General features: G+C 29.0%; 1 protein-coding gene across 1 annotated transcript in view; it reads left to right on the top strand.

The window, feature by feature from the left end:
- The window catches only part of LOC121121782 (tubulin alpha chain), a 46,188-nt gene extending 39,252 nt beyond the window's left edge, over positions 1–6,936 (top strand). Inside the window, exons 6-7 of the mRNA XM_040716757.2 lie at positions 5,959–6,122; positions 6,670–6,936. Of these exons, the coding sequence (XP_040572691.1) occupies positions 5,959–6,122; positions 6,670–6,802 (297 nt within the window). The 3' untranslated portion in view covers positions 6,803–6,936. The remainder of the gene's footprint in view (positions 1–5,958; positions 6,123–6,669) is intronic.
- The last annotated feature ends 7,754 nt before the right edge of the window (positions 6,937–14,690 follow it).

Genomic DNA, 14,690 nt, shown 5'->3' with positions numbered 1-14,690 from the left:
TGTATTCCTTCATTATTATTTATATAATATGTAGGATAAGTTATTCATGAATTAATATATATTACGTATTCATACTTGATTTTGTAATTGGTGTTCTTAAAATCATAGTTCAGAACAAAAATGATCGTGAATGAAGCTTCTACAACTTAAAAAAATACAACTTTCTTCTTCCCATTTGGTCTTCAAATTAACTAATTAATGAATGAATGGAAAGTGTTTTCATTTATATTTCTATGTATGTATATGTAATGCATCAACATAAAAACAAACTTGAACAACAATGGAAAAATCTAAATTAATTTTTTTATATCATTAAGACCAATATTTCATTGACACATTGCAGTCAATTATTGGTTTTGTCAAATATGGCTAATGCAACAAATTTAACTTCATAACACGTTTTTGTGTCGATGTTCGTAATCATGAAACAAATCTATACAATTTGTAAAAACCAAATTTTAAATTAAACTGTTTTAAAGGACCGCATTAGTTCGGTCTGCTAGAAATCATAACGGTCTCGAACGAGTAAAAAAAATGTAAAACCGAACCCCGACACTAATAACTATATTTTCACGGTTTTTATTATCACAATTGTTACTTTGCTTCAAATCCTAACGTGAGTACAATAAAATAAATATTTCTTCAATATTTGCCCTCAGAATTTGTTACTTACAATCATTACGATAATAGTACTAATGTCTACATCGATGACTTTCTTATTTTGTGCAACAATAATTTCATTTTTACTTTATTAATTATATTGTTAATATTATTAAATTTCAGAAAAATATTTTATTGTACGAATTAAAGAAATATATTTTAACTAATTCAATTTTAACGTTCAAAATGGAAGATTTAAACAAATATAAGGTTATAATAGAATTGAATTCAAAACGTACAAACTATTTTGTGGAATATTTCTTTGGGGTAGGTATTTAACAAGGGAAAAAAACAATTTTTTATTCTATTTTTACGTTTTCAACTTTACAACAAAAGCAAATGTAATGTTGGAGGCTTTTAAAACATTAATCAAGTCTTATATCTATTATATTGCGTAGAATATATCGTTAGTGATTGGAAATCGTATGTATTTTTTAGCTGGCCCGTTTTTTACGAATTGGTTATCTGAAGAATGAATATTCTTTTCCTTAGCTGTTGCTATTATTATGAAACTCCTGAGTAGTGAAATTCTTTCATACTATATTCAGTGATATTCAAAACCTGATTGAACATTCATGAGTGCACATAAAAAACGGAGAGTAACCTTTAGGATATGTAATCGAGTTATAATTGTAAGTCCTTGTTGGACTCCGAGTATAATTGAGGATCGACATCAGAGTAATTCTTGCCACTGTCCTTTTTTTACTTCTCCCCCTCCTCCATTGTTAAAGCTGATTGCAGCTAATGTTATGAAACGTCATGACAGTTAAGCTGCTCTCTTCCAATCTTGTTTCTAATTGTCAGGCTTACCACCTTGATTTTTTTATGTAACCCAAAATACTCAAGATTTACATCACTACATATTGTATTATTCAAAGCAATAGTGACTGTTTCTCAATATTCATGATGGAGAATCGGAGAATGACGGAAAAAATTGTTCCTTCTATCATTGAAATTTCAAAAAAACATGTCTTTAAGTACGAGTGAGAGAGCGACCATAATATAAAATAGTAATTGTGTTCACGGCAGTGAAATTTTTGAGTAGCAATAATGCTTGAGTATTATCTAAAAATTTCAAGCAAAGTAGCAAAAATTTCGGTTAGTTTGAGGAGAAGCATGGTTATGGATGAAAAAAAAGACAGAAAATTAACTTGCATTATAATTTGAAGAATGTTTGGGAGAAGAGAAGCATAGCTGTCATGATGTTTCATTAAATTAGCTGTAAGAAGCAATGAGATCAAGGAAATAAACACAAACCCCACTCCGTATCTAGTAATGATATACGCAGGAATTATTCCAATGTCGATCCTCACTTATACAAGAGGGTTTGCTCGGAAGTTATAAGTGTAAGTCCTTTTAGGACTCGGAGTAGAATTGAGAATCGACATTGGAGTTTTTCCAGCTTATATTTCCATATCATAACGGAGTAGGATGTGTTTTTATTTTCATCCTCTCACGACTGCTTGCCCTGGATCTAATAAAACGTCATGCCCATAGAGAAAAAAAAATATACAGAGAGGCAACATGGTGCGCAAAAGTTTGAGTAATATTCTCCAGCTTACAGTTGAAGTAAGCTCAAAAAAACAAAAACTGTTAATTATTAGTAATATATATTTATGGAGTTATATTGGATTCGGTGACGTCTTAGGTTAGAGCCATCATGACTTGGACTCAGAAAAAGTTTCAGCTATAGCCATTTAAGGATCTCAGAGTGACTACTATCACAAAATTTATGTATTACATATTAATGTGTGAATATATATATGTATGTATATTAAGAAGATAATTATGGCCTCAGACTGCTATAATAGACATTTCATTCAGTTTTTGTGGTTTGAAATTTATGATATGACTATAAAGTTTCATTTTGTCTGTAAAATAATGGAATCATGTCCATAAATTGTTATGAAGTTGCATACTATATAATTACTCAGACTCAACTCGGACAGGATAGCAGGAAAACACTTAGGCCTGGTAACTAAGAGTAGTATGGAAACCTTTAAAATATCTTGAGCTCTAGAAAGATGGGCTCGATAACAGCACAGGATATCACATTCAAATGAAGAGTGTTATCTTAAAAGTTCTTTGGTCCTCCAAGGATTTATGTCAAAAAGAACATAATTATCTTTTCCACTCTCGTTGTATTTTAACATTGACTTTAGTATTTAGATTATTGAATAACACAAGTTTGAATTAGGAAGGTGATACCATTAGACATATTTACGTTTCATGAATATACAAAAATGGAACTGAAATTATCAAGCGAACAACTATAATGAAATATTTATTCATCATATATTTTAATAATAAAAATTAGATATTCTTAAAATATCAGATACCAACTATTTATTGCATAGCTTTATTCGTTTTATGTTAGGTGGATCATCTTCTGATCCGTATTTATTCATTGATCTCAACATGCTTATCTTACTATAAAAGATTTTTACAATTTAAGTATTTGTTTTCCAACAAAATTGAACGAGAAGCATTCCCAGAACAGTAACAAAATATGTTCTTAATTTCTTTAAATTCGAAAAATTTAAGAAATCAACATCAACCCACAAAGAGAATCATGACATTAGGATTGCCGTTTCTTTCTTATTGATTTCATATATAGTATTTGTTGCAGCCACCTTGTCTTGCATTAATCTGATATCTTTAAATTCCATATTGCTAAATCTTATGAGAGATTAAATTAAATTGAATAGATACAACGTTGTATTTTAATTTCCTTAAGATTCTCACTGTATTCTTGGCTGTTTAAATGATCCTCCGGCAAAGAGATCAGAGCATAATTCAGGATGAAAGGACGGTGAGAAGTCCTTTCTACAAATAGCTTTTATCCATTAATCCCGAATCTCTATTGACTATTATTATACAAAAAAACGAAACTTGAAATTGAATTGGGTGTTATGATTCAATCTAAGCTTTACCTACGGAAACTACGTCCAGATGAAAAACCCTTGTTTAAATAGGAGCAAACGTAAGCTGCACAAAATTTTATCATTTTAGTAAAAATATAAAACTATTATTTACTAACAATTACTAAATATTAATTTTGATGATTGACTATCTCTAATTCCAAGTGGGATATTCAAATCTGATCACGTACTAAGAAGTTGAACAATCAACTTCTTCCCTTTAGTTGATAACAACTAAGCTGCACTTTTCATAAACATGATTCAAATTGTAAAGAGACCACGTTAGTTTTCTGTTTCTCTTATTTTTACATACCATGATAATTATATTTAAATGAATATATATCTACATTATTATGCATTTTTAAATCAATTTAGATCACACATAGGCGATAATTCTTTCAACACCCAGGACTGACTAAATAATGAAAAAAAACAAAAAAAAACACGTGCATCAACTGTTTATCCTTTTCTAATCGCTATACTTAGTTTTTTCTTCACATGGATCCCTTCTTTGATCATGCATCTCAGTTTATAGCTTAGGTATTATCCAATCTAAAGTTTTCAACAAATAAAGGGTAATTTTTCGTTCACACTACAAAATATAGTAACTCAGATAGTTATACGAATTTCTACGCGACACTTAAATAGACAGAAATAGATATATTTACTAAAAATAATTGATATTTAGTTTATCTTGTTACAGTATTTTTAATGTTAGGTTTCTTAAACTGTTTTAAATCTTATATTTGTGAAAAATAGGCCCCAATTTAGATTATTACAAATTTAAATTCTAAAGGAAGCTCACGAATAATTATTTATCAAAATTAATAAACTTAGTATAACTTTTTTTAGTTGCACAAAGTTGTAAGATGTATTTTGTATAATGTATTTTATAATGTATAATGTAATGTAGTTTGAATAATATAAAGCAATTTTGTAAAAATCATACGCCTCATAACCCCTTATTCAATTACAACATTACTTTATCATGCTGTTATTTTATTCTGATCTATCAAATATCCATTTACGAACTAGGAGCACTTTTTAACAAGATACAGAATACACATATATAAGTAATTTTTTGATTAAAAATGTACTAAAATTACATGATTAATATATTGACCAACCATTTGATATTATATTTTTAGAGTTTCCCCACCAAAAGTACTGTAATTTCTTCATTTATCTTTTTGGTTGCAACCTGTAAAACTTCCTTATATAAGTTACTACTTCAAGAATATTTCAACCAATTCTCAACATATAAATACAGTCAAACCTGATCTAATGGTCACCTGATTTATGTGTGTCATTGCACTGAGGGGCCAATCCTGTTCCCACGCAGGAATTTTATAAAATGAAAAAAACTCTATTGAGCGTGTACCTGCAAGCCCCAGTCAGTAGTTACACAAATTATTATATACCTACTACTAGTGGAGTCATTAGTCCCGAAAATTTATGTCAAATATATGGATATTTTGTACAAGTTGCAAATTGTATAAGTATGTAAATTGTACAAGTTCCTAACAAAAATGAAGGACTAACAATAATTTGGGTGAGGATAATGCAATTATTAACTAATTCATTGATGATCGATATATTAATAATTTAATTTTTGACTATTTTAATAATAATTACTAAAATATGTGTAATTCTGTAGGACATTATAAAGTTCAAATGCCCACAATTATATTAATTATAATTACCATTTAAGTTGAATGGATCCAAATGAAAACTAATATATGGTAATTAGAACAATCAAGATTGTAATTAAATAATGTAGTTTAAGACAAAAAAATGTAACAATTGTAACTATTACACAGCATATATATACATATTAATCAACATATTTATATAACACTGCTGAAAGCCATTGGGGCAAAGCCCCCCTCCCTCCCTGAAAAAAGGGGGAAAATGATTAAACTATTAACAACCTGGCTACTACATAGGTTAATAGATTAGCCTTAACGGTCACTTATATCGACTGTTTAGGACATAGCAAAGACAGAGTTGCCGGCTATTGACATTGTTACTCTTGAAGAGTTATATATAAAATTTCTGTTTTTTTCTTTCTATCTGAGAATGAATATTATCCCATTACAACCCAGACGTACATTTTATAAATTATTGTAATCCTTTATTCACTATTTTCAATCTTTAAATTATTCCAAACTATCAAACCTAGCTTAATAGGTCGCCTGAATAAAATGGTCACTTTTTCAGTCTTGTTTACCTGACTTCTTAATAAAGGTTTAACTGTATATATATATATATTATGTATTTAACTGTTAAAAATGTTATGTAATGTCTAAAATATCTAAAGCATTTTCTTTTTCTGAAATATCAAAAATTAATAAAATGTTTATTTTGTTGTTTATAGGTGGGCATCAATTATCAACCCCCAACAGTTGTACCAGGAGGAGATTTGGCAAAAGTACATCGAGCTGTATGTGGTCTTTCTAATACGACTGCCATAAAAGAAGCATGGGCTAGTCTCGATAGAAAATTTGATCTTATGTTTCAGAAGCGAGCCTTTGTTCATTGGTAAAAGTCAAATCTTTTTTCTAATTACATTTTTTTAAATAATGATATGAGAGTTCTATTTTTTTAGTTTTTTTAATCTATAAGATATTCTTTTAAAAAGTGTTGGTAAGATAGCGCATAGAGTTTTTTTATTGGTCAGTTCACGACCTTGAGTACTTGGCATTGTTTAGAGTTGTTAGGCCTCAACGAAACGACAATAATACAGACACACTTTCATCAACATTTGTAATATTGATATGTATTCCTTTTCTATTTTATTCTTTAACCTGAGACATGGAGCTATAGCTATCATTCAAAGAAACCTTAGAGTGCTTAATTTCTATATTAAGGCATTTTATATAATTAGAATTTATTTATGCCCTATGATAAAATTAATTAACCAATAATTATATGGATACTAAAAAAAAACAAAAAACATTTCTTCCTTTTCTAATCGCCAATTCAGTTTTTCTCTAGAAAAATGTCCTCCCTAGCCTATAGGTCATATGTTTTAATATGACATCAAGAAACTCGACTAATATATATGTTTACCTTTCCTCCACTCTAGGTACGTTGGAGAAGGAATGGAAGAAGGTGAATTCAATGAAGCCAGAGAAGATATTGCAGCTCTTGAAATGGACTATGAAGAAGTTGCATCAGATAATTTTTCTGATGAGGACGACCAAAATAGTTACTACTAAAGAATTTGTTGTATATCCCAAGTATTTGTTAGTGTTTTAATTTTATTGTTGTTGCCATCCTGAACACTGTTTTATATTATTTTGTAAAGTTCTTATCATTATTCTTGAGGAGAAAACATCTTAGTATTTTGGGTAATTACGAGTGTATGTGCTCATGAGTAACGCTAAAAATTTGTTGGGGGGGAGTTATAGGGACTGTTTGATGTACAAGAATAGCCCTCTATCTACTTAAAACCTGACGGAATCTCAAATTTAAAACACTAAGAGGAATTCAAATTTATATTGAAAAAGTTAAATTACTCCCTGGCTAGCGTTGTGTCAGTGCTTATTCAGGACTGAATAGTAGTGCAGTTCTGTCCGGTTAAATCTCGGTTCGGTCCAGTTGAGGGCTTGAAACTTATAAAATTTGGTCCTTTATGACTTGATTCAAATTTCTTTCTTTTATTTTTAATAAGTTCTAGTACAGAGAGTCCGAAGGACCGACAGTGTTCAGGACCGATCCCTAGAACTGATAGGACCGGTCCAAAGATTAGAATATACCAAATAAGTAAAGATTGACACAACACTATCCGTTACATCATTTACTTGTGATATAAACTTTGTTTTGTGCTTAGATTTATTACATGTTTCAGTCATAATTATTGTTTAAAATACGATTGAGTTTTGCCACAAAACTAGCACAGTGTATGTGTACAAGTCGTGCGGACGTTTAATAGTACTTATAACAAAGGAAAACGAAGTAATTCCTTCCCATATCTATATGAGTAAAGCTTTTCTCCTTTCAAATAATCTTAAAATTTCCAGGGTTATCATCTTAATTTTAGATTTACTTTTTTCAATATAAAAAAAAATGCTTACAATTTACAATCCTAACATTACACTGAAAATATAGGACTATTTTATTATGTATTATCTTACGTAGCTTATATTCCTTTCGTAATTGCAACTAACCTGAAAGAAAAACAATTTTTGCATACTATGTATTTAAAAAATATTGTTTCATTAAAAGTGATGCTCCATAATTAATAATATTATTCTTAAAAGGTTTCTATTGAAAATCTACGTAATAGATAAATAAAAGTAAAATAAGCTTAATTTTTGACAGTTCACAATGCTATACCTACAATTTGTGTATGTAAAATTTTATTCATTTTTTCATATTGCATTTGTTTTATAAATATTCCAAACCATTATTTATTTAATTATTTCTGTCATAAACAGTTGAACTGGATAAATGTTTAAATGGATGAACTTTATAAATCTTCACGATACAAACTATTTATTTTTATAATGTTATCATATAATCAAAAAGCTAATGAAAGGTAGAACATCAAACTTTTGACTACAATTCTCGTTGAAGTCCCTCTTTCAAAGAGATTATTCAAATTCAAATGATCGAAATGTACAAAATAGTTTTAGATTTGAGATTTTAAAGTGGATTGGTATATTAATTCTTCCTCCAATCCTCCATTTTATCTCCTTACAAATGGAAAAGCAAGGCATAGACTCTGAAAGATTTAATATCGGCTTCAGTCAAAATATTTACATGCATTTCTCTGGAAAAGGATTGCTATCTGTTGTATTTGATTCTCCCATAGGATTGTCTTCCGATTGGAAATAATTTAGGGAGTCAGAATCCCATGGGTTCATATTTTAAAGTTTGAAGCATTAGCCTGGATTGAATCGGTTAGTTGTTCTTAGCGGTAAATTAAGGCCTTTCAAAAGATTTAAACATTGAATTCCCTCTGAACTATTATAGAGAAAAACATAGTTTGTTGTAATGCAAGTCACATTTAAACTTTAATATTTTTTCCGACAAAACAATGTCCCAATGTTTCAAACATTTTTAATATACCATGTGGCCCATTGAAACCTGAACAATTACTAATTTAATAATCAATGAAGGTTAAGTGATTGGAATTTATTCATAGTACGAGATATTAAAATATAAGGGATAAGTTTAAAAAAAAATTGAGCTCTCTAGCTTACATACGTCGAGAAAATGACACGTGAACGTGATCGACGAATTTTCATTCACGCACTTCAAGCATTTGGGCGTCTCCAAGACCACTGTCTACATCGTCAGCAAGTCTAAAACGTTGGAGAAGAAGAAGGGCTCTGTCAAAAAGGCCAAACTGGACTTGGAGGAGTTTTAGAAAACAGTCTAGTCTCCTCAAGTCCATGAGGTTCAACGCCAGAGATTTTGAGGTTTAACACCAGACTGTCCAGAAAGCTATAAAAAAGTGCGTAGAAAGAGCTTTTTGACACCGGCAATAAAAAAAACCTATCTCCTCCGTTGGAAGACTCTTTTGAGATAGTTTTGAATAAGTTTTTTGAGTTCTTTTAAACTATTTTTTGACACTTTTGGCCTCCTAGAACCCTGACGCAAAATCTCTCTAATATATTTTTTGGGTGCACGTAGAGGGGAAGGCCTGCCGTGTCTATCACCCAAACACCAAGGCCCTCAAAGCCACTATCAATAAGCTCTGGTATACCATGTTAGAGAACTACATCTGCAACAGGTGATATACCTTCTGCCACCGGCTGGGAGCCATAATTGCAGCTAAGGGCGTGTACAATAATGAATAAGAGAGCTCAGGCACACATCTATTTTAAGTATTAATTTTGTTGAAATTTTATTGTTAATTAAAAAATTGTATCTTCTTAAATTATAAAATTCATAGTATTCAGATTTTAATGGACCACTTGGTAACTGTGCCTCATATAAAATGTCTGTGAAATAAAATTTGCTGTGGAAGGATTTAGAGGAGACGTATATGGAGTGGCGTCCGCATTATTATGATTTTTTTTTTTTTTTTTGAGAGGGATATTGATTAATTTTTTTCCTAAATACTTACAATTTTTGGACTGGGCCTACATTTGACTAAATGACTTTTTTCTTTATTATTTTTTTTAACCGTTTTGTCATTTAAATTTTTTCTTGTCAAGCCTTCATTTCTGGATTTTTAGGACTAAATTCCCTTGATTTGGGATAACGCCAACACCTCCAATCCATCACTTGTTAACACTTCTAAAAAATTATAAGGATTTGGGGAGTTTCGGTCCGAAAATTCAGTCTCCGCTCTATAATGGATATAATTTTTAGTGAACCGAGATAACTCATTATTTTAACAATTTCGTTAAAATCTTTTAGAATTGGTCCCAAAGAAAAATTCGGTCTGGTTCGTTCTCATTTAAAATGTACTTTTATAAAGTTAAATGTTTAGTATAAATAAAATTTGTACAACTCATTAACCAGGGTATAGGAGGAAATTAATCCATAGATATAGACTGAATAAAATTGTTCAACGTTTTCGCTACGATTAAATTTTGGTTTACAGTTTAAGATCGCTATCTGGCCCGAAATGATGGTCTAAATCGGTCTAAAAAAATCAATTAATATCGAATAAAAATAAAATTTGATCCTGGACCGAGTCCCAACACTAGAGGGTACATACACTGGTCACGAGTATATTACCTAATTAATTTTTCTATGCTTTTGTTAAATAAATTAAATCTTGATTTTACTCAATGTTTATAGAGATTATTTTGTAGAAAAATAGTATAATACATTAAAGTCTAAATTGATCATTACGGAACAAAGTATCATTAATCTTTTTAATTATATTTCGTATCTAAAAATATCATTGATAAATGGTAAAATGATATAATGAACATGCATATAAAGATTTTTGTAACAATTAAGAGCAAATGGGTAATTTCTAGCTTATTAAGAAAAATGGACAAAAAAACCCGGTAATTTGCTGACTTAGAATAATAAAGTACATCATAGAGCAGCTTATTTATTCAAGCGTTTTCTTCAATGTGTATCTGTTATGCGACACATTATACAACAAAAGGGATTTATGATGAAATACATAATCATTTATAAAAGTTTGTAATGTTTTTTTATTTATTTCACAATACATTTTGAAAAATTGTATATTTTCAAACATATACAAAACTATTTGCAAAATCATACAAATATCAGTATATTCATTATTCATCGACATTTGTTATTTATAAGTCAAAAACTGTCATATAGATGGATGCATAGCACTACATCTTTGATGACTCTTTATTTATTTTCTTCAAATGAATGTATATTTGTGCTGTCAACACAAAAACAACCTTCAATGATTTTTCTTCAAATTAAGGATGGTTTACATTTAGATAATTTGTCAAATTATCGTCAATTTATATCAACAAGTTTCGGCAATTTTTTATAACCGAAAATTGTACTTAAAGTATGCAAAATTCAATTGTCTCTATAAAAAAAAAATGAGAAATTGACAGATTTTACTTGAAAGGGGCCATATCCGGGTTAACACAGGTTTCTTAGATCAAATAAAGATTCTAAACAATAGCAAAAACTCCTAACTTTTCACTCAACTTTTTAATGTCAAGCCTATAATTGACTCAATTATGTCTATGAAATATTGGGATCCATATAAAATGTACTTCCTATACATATATAGGAAGTAAAAAAAAAGGTTTTTTCGTTTTTGTACTAATTTTCAATGTTGTGTTTTATGATGACACACCTCAAATGTAATACTCTATAAACTTAATTTTTCAAAATATAAATATATTATTGTTGTGTCAGTCCTTATTTATTCGGTCTAGTCCATTCAAAGGAGTGGTCTTATCCATCCTTAGGACTGTCTGTCCTTGGGACCGGTCTTTCGATTTTTTTCGTAAAAATATTGAGGATTTATTAATCTAAATAAGATATATGAGATATATATTAAGAGCATTATGCATATTTTGCAAAAAATATTCCAATCCTCATTATAATAGGAACATATCGCAGGGGACTCAGTCTTTTGTTAAAGTAAGGACCTATAGGTTCATCATTTTTAAAATAAAGAAGACTCTTGGACGTAAATTAACGAAATGAAGCAGTTCTCTATTTTGGTCTTTTCATAGGTTTCTAGATTTTTTGGTGAAACTACACTATGCTGCAAGTTTGTTACTATAGAAACAATTTTCCGAGGAGGTTTGCTAAGGCATTTCTTTATATAATTAATCAATCCATTGGATAGTCGTTTGAGATCAAAGCCAAACTTCTACTTACAATTAGTGTTGTGTCGGTCCTTAATTATTTTTTCCAATGCAGTATTAACTCTATAGCTTAAAGCCAAATAAAATATATCAGTCATGTATTAAGAGCATTACACATAACTTGCAAAATTATCTGTGCTTTCATTTTAATGTAATATAATAGATGTTTACTTACTTATATCATTTATTTTATGTAGTGGAATAATTTAAAAAAAGGAAATCACCCTCAATGACGTCACAATGGACTTTCTTTGGGGACCCAAATGTCAGATTGAACTACACTGGATGGGATTGGACTGCACCGCTAAGTAAGGACTGACACACCACTAGAATCTTTTAGATATATCCTACATCATGTAATTAATTTCTCGATATCATAAAATAATTTTAAATTTGGTTCCTGTTTTATGTATTATAAGAACTAATTAAATTATCAATAGATGAAAAATGGTGAAGACATTTACATTTCAGCATTCTCTTACGCAACGACAATAAAAATTGGAAAGGCATATTTGCAGTCACCATCAGTCATACATGATAAAATAATCGACATTCATACATTTAAAATCATCAGATCTAAAAGCTGGCAAATAATTTAAGAATAGTTAGAAATGACTAAGACGTTATAAAGACAAATTTTCTGCAGAAATCCATGAAAAGATCGTACAAACTTGATCAATTCTTCACATCGAACAAAAATTCTGTTTAAACTCCATGGATCTTTTAGTTAGTGAGTGTCCAAATTTATAAAATTTTGTAACCTTTACTTAAAAAAAAAAAAATCTGTTATTGTACATTGAATTATTATAATTTTTTCCAATAATGTTTATGTCCTTGACAATCAAAACTAGACGATTTCCATTATTTTTCCACATTTTTGAGAATTGGTCTTCCATAGTATGATGCATCTTTAACATCCAAATTTCAAGGAACAGAATCGACGAAATCAAAATTCCGCTTGATTGCCTGACATTTTCCGCCACTTGGCATGGGGATTAACCTTCATCGAATAAAATCTGTAAAATATGGCGTATTTTCACTTTGCCAGTGCCCATTTTTGCCGTGCACTCAGACAAACTTGAGTCAAACAATCACAAAACTGTCAAATATATTATCTTTCTTGCGGAAAACAGCGAATATAATGCAAGATACATATTACGAAAGTGATCTATTGGAAAAATTATGGATATCTTTTTACTTCCCATATTTGAATTAAAATCCAAATTTTCCAAAACTATTCGAATATACCCAAATGTAATAGAGCTTTTCATAATCAATAGGCTAAAAGGAATCATTCATGGGCAATTAAATGTAATATGATACATATATTTCCATTTCTTCGCGAATAAATATCGTAAAATTTAAAAAAAAATTGGGTTCATACGAAAAATCATCAATTGATAAAAATTTTAGTTTTAGGAATATTTTTATACGGAATTGCAAAAATAAATTGGAATTTGATTATTTCATTTCATTTAATCTAGATAAAAAAGAAAAAAGTCATAAAAATTTTATCAAGAATATTAATAGTTATTACAAATTGAGTTTAAATTATATATTCAACAGTAACTATTTTTTTATTTGTTGCTAATTCGAAAATTGCTCAGATCTTCAGTTACTTCATACTTCTCAATAATTCTTCAAGATTGAAAGAATAATAACAACAGCTTGAGAAAGAAAAAAAAACAATTTTTCAGGTCGCAAAAAACAAAAAACTTGCAGCCTAAAAAACGCTCCAAACGTTTTACTTCTCCTATCGTATGTACTCTCATTTTTTTCCCGTATATAATATATATATCGCTTTCTGCTAAATTAAAGTGAACGTCAGATTCGTTATTAGCTTAAATTTGTGTTTTCTCCTATTTTTTCATTTTTAATATGAGCTTTTTAATAAAAATGAGTCCTTATCCGACAGTTAAATGAATATATAAACAAACTTTGCTTTACTAATACATATATGAGGCACTGAGCGTTCATTATTTTTTATCTTATATATGTGACATCATCCAACAAAAAAGTAAACAAACAGACATACAAACTTAGTTTTATAAAAATTGATTTTATATTCCTTTTTTATTCATTTTGTCAGAGCCCTTCATAATAAAACTCAATTGATTTAACATATTTAACGATGAATTTAGCTTAGTTTAAAGAACTACTAATTTATATACATTTAAGCCAATTTGGTTCAAATGTAAGGTTTGTAATCTATATACGGAATACATATAGTATTTGCATTATCCTATACTAAAAAAAAAGGACATAATATAAATAATATATATGACAGATTATATTTAGTTATACTAAACAAAATTTTCTCTAAAAGTGTTAAATATGAAAGAAATTACTCTTTCCCCAAAGCTATTTCAGTTTTGAAAATACATACAAAACCCTTGGTAAAAACTTACATTTCTAATTTATTTATTGAAACTTTCAAACCATCAAGTAATAATTGAGCAATAAATACACTTTGAATCGTATAATATTTATAAAATTTGGAGTTGTCGTTTACTTATTTATGCTCAAACTTTTTTTGATTAAGCAAGAAAAAATTATAAACTGAACATAATATATCGATTTTTAATAAAAACAGTAATTACATAAATTTTCTTTAAACTATCATTAAATATAGACAATACACATCAAGGAATGTTAAACTGCTCTCAAAAGTTTTTAGAACCGAATTTGACAATGAAAATTATGTTTTTACAAGCGTGTATATTACATATTACAAATATGTATAATGTGGTGACCCAAAACTTCGAGTAACATTTAATTACAATGTTATCGCATTATTTTTAATAACGTGATTTAATTACACAAC

Source organism: Lepeophtheirus salmonis, chromosome 7 (genome assembly GCF_016086655.4).
Source record: "Lepeophtheirus salmonis chromosome 7, UVic_Lsal_1.4, whole genome shotgun sequence".
Taxonomy (NCBI): Eukaryota; Metazoa; Arthropoda; class Copepoda; order Siphonostomatoida; family Caligidae; genus Lepeophtheirus; species Lepeophtheirus salmonis.
This window is presented reverse-complemented; position numbering and strand designations above follow the sequence as displayed.